A 14,679-nucleotide genomic window follows, 5' to 3' on the forward strand; every position below is an offset into this window, starting at 1 on the left:
CCAAATACTGTCTCCATTTTGAACAGTATACAGGTATGCATACACACATTATTAACCACAGTTATACACACAGTATATATATATATATATATATATATATATATATACACACACACAGAAAGAGAGAGAGAGAGATTATACATTTTTATTTATTTATTTGAGAACTGTGCTTATGCTATCATTCTTCTAAATAAATGAAATTTGCCTTGATATTTGTTATCTAATGCAATAGCAATCATAGCGTGGCTCAAGTGTCCAAATACTTTTTGGCGCCTGTAAATGAGCTTCAAACACCCAAAACCGGGTTACATTTCCCCTAAGCCTTTTTACATTAAAGTAAGAATCCTTTACACCATGTTCCAAAATCCCAACCCAGATCACGTTCGGTTTCTCAAAGGCCAAGATCAGCTATCAGCATATTGGGATCAAGAGAGATTACTGCATTTTGAAAACCATGCAATCTACAGTATTTACCTAATTTACCATTGTGTTAAACTGTGAGCATCTTAAGATCATGGTAGCTTGTCCACAATGGGAATCTGGGACTTATTGTTCTGAACACAGTGAAATTACAGCTGAAGTACAGATAACTATGATTTTACATTGCAGTGGTGGTGTTTTTTTATTTATTTAATCTTTTACTCACAGTGCCTGAGGTATCAGAGGCTCTTCCTGGGGGCCCGGGAGGCCCGGGTGGGCCAGGGATTATTACGCCTGAAACAACATGAAACCCTTGAGTGTTACCCTTCTTTATACATATCAAAGTGTGATTGTAGCAGAACTCTACCATAGGCCCTGTTTGTTTTTAATCACAGTTAAATGAATAGCTGTTAGCACACTCAGTAGGGATAAACTATAGCGTGTGAAGGAGGCGTGTTTCCACTGAAGGCCATTTGGTCCCTCATAAGCTTAAATCAACAACATGGGCGCTTCCGCATCAGAAGAGGAAATCAGGATGACTTGAAACAAATACACAGAGGAGCTTGAACATATGTAATGCTTTTCTGAACTTCTTGATCAATTTGATCGCCACCATTGATTGGATTGTTAGTGTAAAGGGATAGGTTCACCCAATAAAGAAATTCTGTCATTATTTACTCACCCTCATGTAGTTCCAAACCTATTGGCTGTTATTTTTCAGTAGTACACAAAAGTCGAAATTTTTAAGTTTCTACTATTGTGTGCCACATAAAATAGCAGCGTGCAAGTTTGGAATGACATGAGTGTGAGTAATTGATGACAGAATTAGATTTTTTGTGTGAACGTTTAATAGTGGTTTGAACTGATGGAATGACGCAATCTAAAGGAATTTTTTAAATGGCTAAGAGAGATATGCAGCAATATTGTAGAATTATGTTTATTGAATATTTATTGTTACCAGAACTGTATTGTGCAGGTGGGCCTGGTGGGCCTGGTGGACCAGGAGGCCCAGCAACACCAGTTTTCCCAAAACCTGGTGCACCAGGTGGTCCTTGTGGTCCTGGATGACCAGGCAGTCCAACAAAGGATTCCCCATTAGGCCCCTACAGACAAAACCATAATTATTACATACTTCATAGCATTAAAACTTAAGAGCATACAGTCTTGAACATGATTATTGTATGTTTACGGAACAGCATACTACAAAATTATTTTTATGGTGTGACATTTCTGCATTCATGGAATACCCCGATGACCTACTATATTTGCCATCTGCATGTGCAGAATATAAAAGATGTTCTGAACACTACATGGTACAATGCAATGCGCTAAGCCTGACTGTCCATCTCCAGTGTGACAAAAGAATATCAACTCCTAATGTAGTAGGACACTGGGTTATTCCATACAGAAGATGCAGATACTGCAGAAATAGTATGAGTACTACCATAGCATGCTCTTCTGAACATAGCCCATGTCTTATGAGCGTCATAATTTAAAGCACTGGAACCTGGTAACATTTCAGAAGAATTTATGAAAATTCACAATAAACTAGATAAGTTGTTTGTCAAGACAAACTATGACATTGGCTAGATAAATTCTTGTCTGAAAGTTTAAAGGGGTCATGATGTGAGGAATAAAATTTCCCTTGATCTTTTTGCATGTAAGTGTTCATTGTACTATAAAAAATATTTTGTTGAAACCAAGCTGCCAAAACAACTTGTTCCCTAATTCCTCCACAGCAGTGAGCAGTGAGATGGTTAGGAGAGAGCAGGTCAGTCAAGAGCAAAGAGCCAATCAGAACAGTGGCCGTTTACTCTCATATCTTAAAGGAGAGGCAGCACCAAAACTGAGCATTTCTGACAGAGGCTCAGAATGAGGGTGGAAAATGATCATGTTTTACAAATAAATGACTGTTTTTGTTTTTATGCAAAAACAAAAAACTACTGTGGCAGGGCGGAGGGTGGGGCCGGGTCGTGATCATACACACCCGGTCCCTTATCCCCTCCGAGAGGGATAAAGGCCGACTGCGGAGGATTGTGCGGGAGAGAGAGATAGTTTACGGACATGTCTGTCATGTGTGTATTTGTCTGTTAAGTTTATCATTAAAAATATTATTTATATTGTCAAGCCGGTTCTTGCCTCCTCATTTCCATTGACTGCTTTACAACTACTTTACTAACATTATAAGTGAACCACAAGGAACTTATTACAATAATAAAAAGGCATGCCATAACCCCTTTAAACTAGTATTAGAATTTTAAAATTTATTTTTAATTTTTAAAATATACAGACATTAAAATAAGACAAACATTAACACTAACATGGCTAGATACAGTTGAAGTCAGAATTTTACATACACCTCAGTTTTCACAATTCCTGACATACAATCGTAGAAAACATTCCCTGTTTTAGGTCAGTTAGGATCACTACTTTATCTTAAGAAAGTGAAATGTCAGAATAATAGTAGAGAGAATTATTTATTTCAGCTTTTATTTCTTTCATCACATTCCCAGTGGGTCAGAAGTTTACATACAATTTGTTAGTATTTGGTAGCATTGCCTTTACATTGTAAAACGTTTTGGGTAGCCTTCTACAAGCTGCTCAAATTAAGTTGCTGGAATGTTGGCCTATTTCTCCAGACAGAACTGGCTAAAATGAGTCAGGTTTGTAGGCCTCCTTGCTCGCACAAGCTTTTTCAGTTCTGCCCACAAATTTTCTATCGGATTGATGACAGGGCTTTGTGATGGCCCCTCTAATACCTTGAAGTTGTTGTAAAAAAGCCATTTTGCCACAACTCTGAGGTATGCTTGGGGTCATTGTCCATTTGGAAGACCCATTAAAGACCAAGCTTTAACTTCCAAGCTGATGTCTTGATATGCTGCATCAATATATCCACATAATTTTCCTTCCTCATGATGCCATCTATTTTGTGAAGTGCACCAGTCCCTCCTGCAACAAAGCACCTCCATAACATGACGCTGCCACACACATGTTTCAGGGTTGGGATGGTGTACTTCGGCTTGCAAGCCTCACACTTTCTCCTCCAAACATAATGATGGTCATTATGGCCAAACAGTAAAAATAAAAAATCATTAGACCAGAGGACATTTCTCCAAAAATTAAGATGTGCACTTTCAAACTGTAGTCAGGTTTTTTAATGGCAGGTTTGAGCAGTGCCTTCTTCCTTGCTGAGCAGCCTTTCAGGTTATGTCGATATAGGACTTGTTTTACTGTGGATATAGATACTTGTCTACATGTTTCCTCCAGCATCTTCACAAGGTCCTTTGCTGAGTTCTGGGATTGATTTGCACTTTTCACACCAAACTCTTGGAGACAGAATGCATCTCCTTCCTAAGCAGTATGATGGCTTTGTGGTCCCAGATGAACGTGCTACCTTCAGGCATTTAGAAATTGCTGCCAACAGACTTGTGGAGGTCCACAATTTTTTTTCTGAGGTCTTGGCTGATTACTTTTTATTTTCCAATGATGTCAAGCAAAGAGACGCTAATTGGTTAATTGTCTTAAGGCTTGACAGAATTTTCCAAGCTGCTTAAAGGCAGAGTTAACTTAGTATTTTTAAACTTCTGACCCACTGGAATTGTGATATAGTCAATTAAAAGTGAAACAATCTGTCTGAATTTTTATTTTTTTAATTACTTGCACAAAGTAGATGTCCTAAACGAATTGCCAAAACTATAGTTTGCTAATATTAAATCTGTGGAGGGGTTAAAAAAATTAGTTTTAATGACTTCAACCTAAATGTATGTAAACTTCTGACTTCAACTGTAGATAGCCATGCAGACTATTACATGATAATGCAGTTAGATAGATGATCAATAGATAGATAGAGAGAGAGAGAGAGAGAGAGAGAGAGAGAGAGAGCACATGTACATAAATTAAACTACTTCCACAGAATCAAAGCAGATCTTAAAGCAGATCGAAGGCCTTTTGTGGGTTTGTTTATATTTGAATTTTTGACAGTTGAAGTTTGATTTTACAAGCATTCCATTGGCCCATTTGAACATTCAAACAGGGATTTTTTTTAAATCTATTGATTGTACGCTGTACAAAAACTGTAAGTCTGATCAGTTACAAAGATTTATGAATAAAAGTCAGAACACTCTGAAGGTGTTGTATGTGGTGAGTTTGATGGAGGTAGCTTGAAAGCTCTAGGAGGAGTTACAGTCAGAAATGTTGGTCTTCATTTCATGAAAAACCCCTAAACAAATTTTGTAGAATAACAGTATGTTGGTATCGTCAAGTCAACATAATTATAATCTATGATATATATGTGAGATCGGACCAGCAAAAAACATTTATCTCAAATCTAGTATACACTTATTATAAGTAGATGATTTGCTTTGGGTCCATTTTAAGGGTTTGGAAACTTCTTGCAATAGCTGGAAAATAAGTTGATTTGTTATGTGTTACGCCATCCTAATTTGGATCTAAGACACAAAGTGAATGCAAGTCATTATCCTCAAAGTGATTCACAGTTCATTGTGGTTTAGTTTTCCAAAGTGATCTTTTTCATCTCTGAATGAAGGCTATTTACCCAGGAGAAGCAAAGTAATGTGAAACTCATCATGCCAATTAATTCTTCATGGCAAATTTTAAATCAAACAAATCTTGAATCACATAGGAATATCAAACATCACTTTGAGCGAATAGAGATGAGGACAAGACGACAGAGAGACAGAGAAGTGTGAAGAAAAAAACATAAGAAAGCATGAAATCAGAATGAGATGGTGAGAAAGGGACAAACATAAATGAAAGAACAAAACAAAGTGAGAAGAGAGGAGAATGAGATGAAAAGCAGTCAGAGAGAGAGAGAGAGAGAGAGAGAGAGAGAGAGAGAGCAGAAAAATAAGGCTAACCAGCACTCCGCAATGGGTGCATTAAAATAAATGCATATCCGACAACTGTACTTGAGTTGAATGGAAATATGTTGTTGTACAATCGCTGTTACTCTAATAGGAAGAGCTCTTACCATGCTTTTAGCTGCTTTCTCATGGCAGAGGGTTTATTTAAGTGCATATGTGTTTACTGTATGTCCACTCACCACCAAGCCAGGTTTTCCAGGGACCCCAGGTAGCCCCGGCATCCCGGCTTCACCCTTTTCTCCTTTCTCTCCCCTAAAGCCAAGGTCACTTTTATCACCCTGTTAAACACAAAAAGCAAAAAATAAACAAACATTCACAAAAACAGACAAAAATTACTCAAAAGAACAGAGTTTCACACTGCTAAATTTGCCCAAGGTGCCCTGCTTTGTGCCTGATTGGCTGATCAGACATCTTCTTCCAAAACGTGACATTTTCTAAAAACATCTTTAAAAACAAATGTATGAAAATTATATTTGAAATTTTAAACTTACCGTAACTTTGGTTTCCAGTGTATGGCCTATAAAAGAATGGATCAGAGTACTCATAAACATGAATTCAAAATGACACACATGAAGTGACAAACTCAAACTTTGAATTGAATGGATGTGTAGAGTGAAATTGTGAGTTCTGTTACACTTTTAATTTGATGTAACCATGAGTGTACCTTTGAAACTGACAGCACTAGAGAGGACATACCTGAGAAAGATGGTAAACCTGGAAAACCCCTCTCCCCTTTTTCCCCTTTGGCTCCTGATGATGAGCAGCTAGCTCCCTCTACAGGTGAAGCAGTCAACATAAATAACAAGGGTTTAGGCATGAAATATAAAGTTTGTGAAGATTACAGATAATTCAGGAAATATACAGTGGCACCAAAAGATTGTTAGACTCTTAAAAGGTATACATGTCAGCCTAACCCTAATATAGCAAAAACATGCTTTTCAAGGAAAATTATTCACCAAAATATGTTTTTCTAGATTTTAAACAATCAATATACTAATCAAAATGATAAAGAAATGTATTGGACACTTTCTGGCTCTTAAATGTTAGTAGTCAATGTGATGAATGACCACTTGGTAAAAAGTAATTGTAAAAATGTCTAATGAGGAAAAAGTCTAGCTGCATTTGCTTTGTTTGTTCCTTTGTTATTTAATACAATTATATTCATAACTTAAGTGTTTATATACCGTTTGGGGCTGCTGAAACAATTAAAAACTTTTCCACACACACACACACACACACACACACACACACACACACACACACACACACACACACACACACACACACACACACACACACACGTTGTGTTTCCATGTTTTATGGGGACTTTCCATAGACATAATGGTTTTTATACTGTACAAACTTTATATTCTAACCCCTAAACCTAACCCTACCCCTAAACCTAACCCTCACAGAAAACTTTCTGCATTTTTACATTTTCAAAAAACAGAATTTAGTATGATTTATAAGCTGTTTTCCTCATGGGGACCGACAAAATGTCCCCACAAGGTCAAAAATTTCGGGTTTTATATCCTTATGGGGACATTTGGTCCCCACAAAGTGATAAATATACGCTCACACACACACACACACACACACACACACACACACACACACACACACACACACACACACCAATCCATCCATCCATATTTTTATTATTATTTTTTATAGAACACTTTAATTGACGTTTACCACCAAAAAACATTTTGTGATACTTAATATAGAAATCATCCATGATAATACAAATAAATTACCAGATTTATATACAAGTACGATAATCAGAAAATAACGCTAAAGAATTTAAACTCACCTTGTGTAGAATCTCCATTAACCTGAGCAAAATCAAACAAAGAGAGAAGTGTGTGAATATAACTTAAACAGTAAATTTAAAGCAATCAGACTTTAGCCATCTGGATGAAAAATCAAATGCTGGATAAATCGGGAACATTTGGATTAAGAAAATGTAACTTATGTTAGTGAAAAACTAAAGAGTAGTGTTTTACATTAGACTTGATATGGTAGATCTGTTGTCACTACAACAGAAGTGATTGGATGAAAATAACAGATGTTGAGGTGTTTAATAACTACTGCATACGTCTGTTAAGGGGAGGAAAGAAATGTAGTAAATATTGTATTTTATTAACCCTTTCCTTCTGAGTCTACATGCATAATGCCAGGGGATCTCAATCCAAGAGATAACATTAATTTGTAAAGAAAATCAGCAGGGGACTGTAAAGCTATAACAAGGAAACCAAACAACAATGCTGATTTTCATCATTCCATGCTGTTAGAGAACATGGGATACAAGAATGTAGCAGAATTCCAAGAAAAGATTGAAGGTTTCATGTCCTTGGCATCATTCTGCCATATAGTTACAGTAGTTCATTTCAAAGCACACTAACCCGAACACCATGACCATGCCTCTGTCCATGTGACATGCAGCATGCTGAAACAAATCTCATAAAGATGGCTGCTCTGGCTTATGGACCAGGAATCATGAGATATCCATTTGTAATCATTGTTTTTAATGAAATTTCATTGTTTTTAATGAAATCATTCATTAAAAACAAAAAACCCACAAAACAAAACAAAAAAATTAAGTGCTTATTTTAGATAATTATCCATAGAATATAGCCTTGATGTGTCATTATTCAAATAGGCAGCACGAGTTTCCTGCTATCTCCAGTGATTTAATAGAAGTTTGGATAAAACAAGAGTCAAATGGAACATGTCAATGGAACAGTTGGGTTTGGCTCTCTATGAGTCAACAGCAATACTTAGAAATGTTGTGAATAGAACTATAAAGCCCAACAACAAAGTAATTGACACTGTCCATAAGCCATTTCAGTCTCTTTAAAGACATCTTCAAATGACAACAGGCAAACATCTCCACCTAAAGGTGCCACATGCTGTATTTAAAGTGGAAAATCAAACAACAGTAAAAAAAAAAAAAACATTGATGAACTCTATATAATGCTATTTAACACATTAGATGGGACTTTTGCCAATATCCATCAAGAGTGATCTTGAATTCGCTCTCTAAATTTGATTGCAAATCTTGAACATTTTACACTTTTAGTCACTTCAGTTTTAGAATAAGTTTTTCACTCTCTATTATAACCGAACGAGGAGTGAACGGGACCACATTTAGCACTCTTAAACAAGACTGACAACCATTTTCTGTTGTTGCATGAACGTAGCCGCAGAGTTGCCAGTTAGAATGTGCATTACTCATAAGATGGTTTATTTATGACAAAAGAACCAACGTTTGAGGAGTAATCATTGAGCGACCTGTTAGAGTGAAAGTTAATTGGTTCAGAGATGATGAAGAAGATGATGATGATGATGAAGTAATTAAGCCTTAGACAACTACTTAATATGTCAAACACATGCTCAGTCACTTACAGGCTTTTTGCAGTTAGGTCTAGGAGGAACCGGAAACACTGTCTATAAAAACGTGAAGGTAAAGTGGACACTGAGCATGAGAGAGTTACAAATACACATCACACGCAGTGTGTGTATGACAACAGAGAAAAATAGAGGAAGAAAGAGGGAAGGAGTAACAGAGAGTCACTTACTCCTTTAGGAGAGTTGAATATTCCTGGACGTCCCGGTGGGCCGGGAGGACCAGGCGGACCCTATGGGATAAAAGATGGTTGGTGGAAGATGATGGACACAAGCCAGACAAGAATGGGTAAAAATTGAAGATGCAAACTATTAAGAAACATCAAGAAATAAAGAATTAAAAAAACACTTCACAGTAGACTTGTGGTGGATAGTATTTCAACACACACAACAATCAGCTTGCTAATAGAAAGGAAAACTTATTTTGAAAAGCAGCTCTCCAGTTCTAAATGATTAAAGATGTTTGTTGTTTTGTTGCTGCTAGGTCGTTTTTGAGCATTTAATATCAGGAAGATAAAAAGCTAACTTCTTGTTTTCAGATTGCGCAGAAAGATGATGAGGCTCTATCATTTAGGCTCTTGTTACAGTATGCTTAATTCTCTGATGGGTGCAACAATTTGATATAGTGCTGTTTTGGGAAAAAGATATAAATATGTGAGGAGCAAACATTAATTTTCTTAAAGAGCAGAGTAAAAATTTTGAAAAAGCAAGTAACATACAGTACACTTTAAAAGTGGTAACCAGCCATGTTTGCTTTACTTCAATGCTGTACTTAGTCAATGCACCTGTCTCTTTAACATGTTATCTGCAATATAATGGGAATCTTCCATGGATTATATAAAATTGTTATCACATTTCAACAAAAATGAACTACTCTATATATTCAGTATTTTTACATTATCATTTGCACTGTATTAGTCACCTGCCATTTTTACTGTATTACCGTCTGTATTTCTACTTTTTACTAATGTGCACTGACTGGTCTGTACCATCTGCACCTCTTAACAACTGGACTTTCATGTCATTAAGGTTAATTAATTGATTGAAAATAATATTTTTGACTTAAATCTAATAAAACCTGTTGGCCAGATGTTACCACATGACAAACATTTATTTTTTTGTTTTTTTGTTCCTGTTAGCAGACAACATAATTCTAAAGTTTTGGAAGTAAATATGTAATTAAAAAAATCTAAATGTAATTAGAAATAACGTGTAAACCTTTCAAAACACTGACCACGGGATCCGATGTTGTGAAAAACAGCATATACTTCTGTAAAAGCCTTAACTTCATGATTTCAATTACCTAAAATAAATACATAAATAATTGTGTGTCCTTGCAGAATTCCTGGTGAAGAACTACAATACCCATAATCCTAAAGCAAGATCCTCGAATCAGAGTTGTTGTGGTTACCATGACAGCCAACACAACAGTCAGTTAGGTAGATTAGCTACTGTTTGATATCTACCCACAGTACCTAACATTAGTTAATTTGGGATGTTGTGGCGCTAGAGCTTAAAGGACATTAGTTGTGTTTTCTCATAAGAAAATACACTAAAAACACATAAAACACAGACTGATTTGGTTTAGGTTTTGGTATGGTTTACGGCTAAAATTCGAATAGGAGACAGTGAATGGGAAAAAAGGCTCCAAATGAAGTAATTGGTTTTGTAAGTGAGCGCTACACCCTGATACAGTGTCAGTTATAAGTGTTTTATGAGGATGTTTGATGCCAAGTTTAGATGACGATGACAAGCAATCAGCGTTTGAATCTGTAGAAAATACTCACAGGTAATCCTGTTGACTCTCCTTTTTCTCCTTTACGTCCATTAATTCCAGGACGACCCTGAGAAGAATCATAAGTCAATCCTATGATAATCAGTTACAGCAAGCAATAATGCTACTCACCTCAGCAGCTGTATCATTTACTGTAAATGAATTTGGGAGCAGTTAACATAAGTCTCAAACTCAGCTTCATAAGACAGACATAGTGTGCCATACTAAATGGAGTAAGGGTGCAAAACTACAAAACTGTCAAATTAATTTAAATACTTTATACATTCACTAAAAATAACCTCAGGGAGCAAATAGTTCCAAGTAATTGGCAAAAAGTGAAATTGGTCCTAAGAAAGGCTCTATTCTTTGATTGCTAATGCAATGAAAACTGCACAATTTAATTGTGGCTTAAGCGGCCAAATACATTTTGGGGTCAGTAAATTATGTCCATTTAAGTATGAATGAATATGAAAGTCACAATAAATCAAAATGACCATTATCTGATTGTACAACAACTAGTGATCTCGGATTATGAAATGAAATTATGTTTTTTGGTGTTTTCACTGACATTATATAGTGTCATGGTATAGCACTGTGTTAAAGGAACTGGAATATTAGGTTACTTACTGGACGTCCTGGAAATCCAAATTCCCCCTTTTCTCCAGTCGGACCTATTGGACCCTGGTTTGAATTAAATAACACAAGCACACACACACACACACACACACACACACACACACACACACACACACACACACACACACACACACACACACATGTTGTGTTTCCATGTTTTATGGGGACTTTCCATAGACATAATGGTTTTTATACTGTACAAACTTTATATTCTATCCCCTAAACCTAACCCTACCCCTAAACCTAACCCTCACAGAAAACTTTCTGCATTTTTAAATTTTCAAAAAACATAATTTAGTATGATTTATAAGCTGTTTTCCTCATGGGGACCAACAAAATGTCCCCACAAGGTCAAAAATTTCGGGTTTTACTATCCTTATGGGGACATTTGGTCCCCACAAAGTGATAAATACACGCTCACACACACACACACACACACACACACACACACACACACACACACACACACACACACACACACACACACACACAATCACATTGAGGCAAGACTGCTCACAAACACAACAATGAACCCACTAAAACAGGTGCACAGCCAAATGAGGCCAAGCTAAGAGAATATAATGTGCCAGAATTTCTGCCTCATTGTAATCTGGTCTGTACAGGACAACTCTGGCCTAACTACTTTTTCCAAAACATTTTGAACAGAAGCAGCTGTATCAAACAGCAAAGGCACAGGAAAAATAAACAATTATGAATTGGGAAATAGAAATGGACTCAAACAAACATGACTGATTGAGACTCTGATTGATATTTCGATGGATGATAATGTGTTTATATCTATATAATGCAATGGTCTGCTTCTCACCCAAAACTGTTCATACCACTTCAAAAGACGTGAATTAAACAACATGCATTAACTTTATGCTGTTTGTATGTCCTTTTGTATGATTTTGACATGTTTTGACCCCTTTTACTAGCATAGTATGAATATAAACACATAACATCTCTATCAAAATATCATTGATTGTGTTCCGCAGAAAAAAAGAAAGTTATACTACAACCCCAATTCCAAAAAATTTGATAGTATGAAAAATGCTAATAAAACAAAAAGGAGTGATTTGTAAATGATGGTCATCCTTTGCTATACTGAAAGCACCACACCTACACATTACTGTATATGATGTTTTACCTTGTGAATTTCTTTTTTTTAAATGTACAATAATTTCAAATAATATGATTTCAACACACTCCAAAAAAGTTGAGACAGGGGCAATTTAAGTCTAATAACAATTTGACGAGTTAAAATAAGGAGATGTTAAACAGGTGAGGCAATCATGTTATAGTATATAAGCAGCCTCCAAAAACAGCCTAGTCCTTCAAGAGCAAGGTGTCACGGTCTCGGTGAGTCCACCAGTTTGTTCTAGTTGTGTTGACGTTCTCTCCCTAATATGTTTCAGGTGCCGCCGGCACATGGAATCAGCGTTTCCATGGGAACCCTGATTGATTCCATGGGAATGCTGATCATGCCATCTTTCTGCTGGCTGATGGCACATGTCCCTTGTTTGTTTCCTGCTTACTTTTACCCTACTCTGTTTCGTGTTCATTGCTAGATTGTTGTTGTGTGTGATGTTAGACTCACCTCGCTCTCTCTGCCTTAGTCGGTCCAATTACATGTATTCTGTGTTGGTTGCCAGTCTTCGCCTTAGTGGCCGGATTACGGTTACTTCCTGACTGCCTCATCGCTTGCCTTGACTCTTCACCTGAGGATTCCTCATTGGTTTTCCCTCTACACTGCCACAAAGCACACACGCCTACGAACACACTCTCTTCCAAAGGATTCCTCGCGGATCTACGTTCCACACTGCCATGATGCACACACGCCTAAAAACACAATCTCCATCGCCACGCTGCAGTCGGAGCTGGGTTACTCTCTGCTCATCAGCCCTGCCTGATACTTCCTTGCCCATCAGTCTTGTTTGAGTTTGCTCTAAAATAAAGCCTGTTAACTTTGCCTCTGCACTTGGATCTCTACTCTCATTTCTTGACACAATGAACAGAGGAGACAATTTGCCAACAGATAAATCCAGCACTTTGAGAGCAATGTACCCTAAAGACAAATTGGAAAGACTTTGGGCATTTCACCTTCTACAGTGCACAACATAGTTAAAAATATCAAGGAATCTGGTCAAATCTTGTGCGTAAAGGGTAAGATGAAAACTTCTGAATGCGCTTGATCTCTGATCCCTCAGACGTCACTGTTTTAAAAATTGGCATTCATCTGTAATGGATATCATGAACATGGGCTTGGGATAACTTTAGTAAACCATTGTTAGTCAACACCACTCGCCGCTGCATCCACAGATGCAAGTTAAGACTTTACTATGCAAAGCAGAAGCCGTACATCAACACTGGGCTTGATCTCCCCTTAGATGGAAAGTAGATCAGTGGAACTGTGTTTTTTGGTCCGATGAGTCCACATTTCAAATAGTTTTTGAAAACACAACTGTTGTGTTCTCCGAGCCACAGAGGAAAAGGACCAACCAAGCTGTTATAAGCATCAGGTCCAAAAGCCAGCGTCTATATGGGCCAGGTGCATGTCAGTGCCCATGGCATGGGTAACTCGCACATCTGTGAGGGCACCATTAGTGCAGACAGATAAGTCAAATGGAGCAGCATATAATGCCATTCAGCACTGTCTTTTCCAGGGATATCCCAGAATTTTCAACTTCAAACCACATATTGGCCAGATAAGCAGAGAGTGCGGGTACTAGATTAGCCTGCCTGAAGTCCTGATCATCTCCAATTGACAATACGGCAACAAAGACCCTGTACAATTGTGCACTAAAGACCTGCATAATGGATGAATGGGGGAAAATTCCACTTTTTAAACTTGTGTCTACAGTGCCTAAATGCTTCATAAGTATTAGAAGAAATGGTGATGTTTCACAGTGGTAAACACTCAACTGTCCCAACAATGAAATTCACAAGGTAAAGCATCATATAATGTGCTTATAATAGTGCTTTCAATATAGCAAAGGGTGAATATAATTTACAAATCACTCTTTTTTTTATATTAGCATTTTTCATACTGTCCCAACATTTTCAGAATTGGGGTTGTAGTCTGAGATGGCAAGGGTGAGTAAATGATGACAGAATTTGGGAAATTTCATTTTGGGGTAAACTATTTCTTTAATAAATTAATAATTAATAAACTAGTGAATTTCAACTTTGCAGTGTGTTTGGATTGCTTCATGATGTTTTTATTAAAACATTGATTCTTGAGATAAGGGGCAAAACATGTTTAAAAAAGTTTTTTTTTTTTTATACTAAATTAATTTGAAATGGATATATTTGTTGACAAAGGTCTCAGCAAATAAACCATGTAAGGGAACACATTTTTATAAAAATGCTTTTTTTTTTCCTGAAAATTGATATTTATTCACTTTATAAATGACATCTTACTGTCATTTGTGTCTACATCGTCAGACACACAAATGCATGCTATTTTAATTGGATCCATCCAAAAAGAGTGTAAAGTCTTTAATTATCTAATAATGGTGTTCAGCAAAAGAGTTAAGTGATAAAATACATTCTATA

At 36.7% G+C, this 14,679-nt stretch overlaps 1 protein-coding gene across 1 annotated transcript in view; it reads right to left on the reverse strand.

Annotated features, from left to right (window-relative positions):
• The window catches only part of LOC127635274 (collagen alpha-1(XV) chain-like), a 119,689-nt gene that overhangs the window by 8,837 nt on the left and 96,173 nt on the right, over positions 1–14,679 (reverse strand). Inside the window, exons 27-36 of the mRNA XM_052115182.1 lie at positions 11,113–11,166; positions 10,499–10,555; positions 8,885–8,944; positions 8,712–8,753; positions 7,117–7,138; positions 6,000–6,077; positions 5,795–5,820; positions 5,483–5,581; positions 1,379–1,523; positions 647–714 (exon numbers count right to left, since the gene is read on the reverse strand). Coding sequence (XP_051971142.1) covers positions 647–714; positions 1,379–1,523; positions 5,483–5,581; positions 5,795–5,820; positions 6,000–6,077; positions 7,117–7,138; positions 8,712–8,753; positions 8,885–8,944; positions 10,499–10,555; positions 11,113–11,166 — 651 coding nt within the window. The remainder of the gene's footprint in view (positions 1–646; positions 715–1,378; positions 1,524–5,482; positions 5,582–5,794; positions 5,821–5,999; positions 6,078–7,116; positions 7,139–8,711; positions 8,754–8,884; positions 8,945–10,498; positions 10,556–11,112; positions 11,167–14,679) is intronic.

This window comes from Xyrauchen texanus, chromosome 42, assembly GCF_025860055.1.
Source record: "Xyrauchen texanus isolate HMW12.3.18 chromosome 42, RBS_HiC_50CHRs, whole genome shotgun sequence".
Taxonomy (NCBI): Eukaryota; Metazoa; Chordata; class Actinopteri; order Cypriniformes; family Catostomidae; genus Xyrauchen; species Xyrauchen texanus.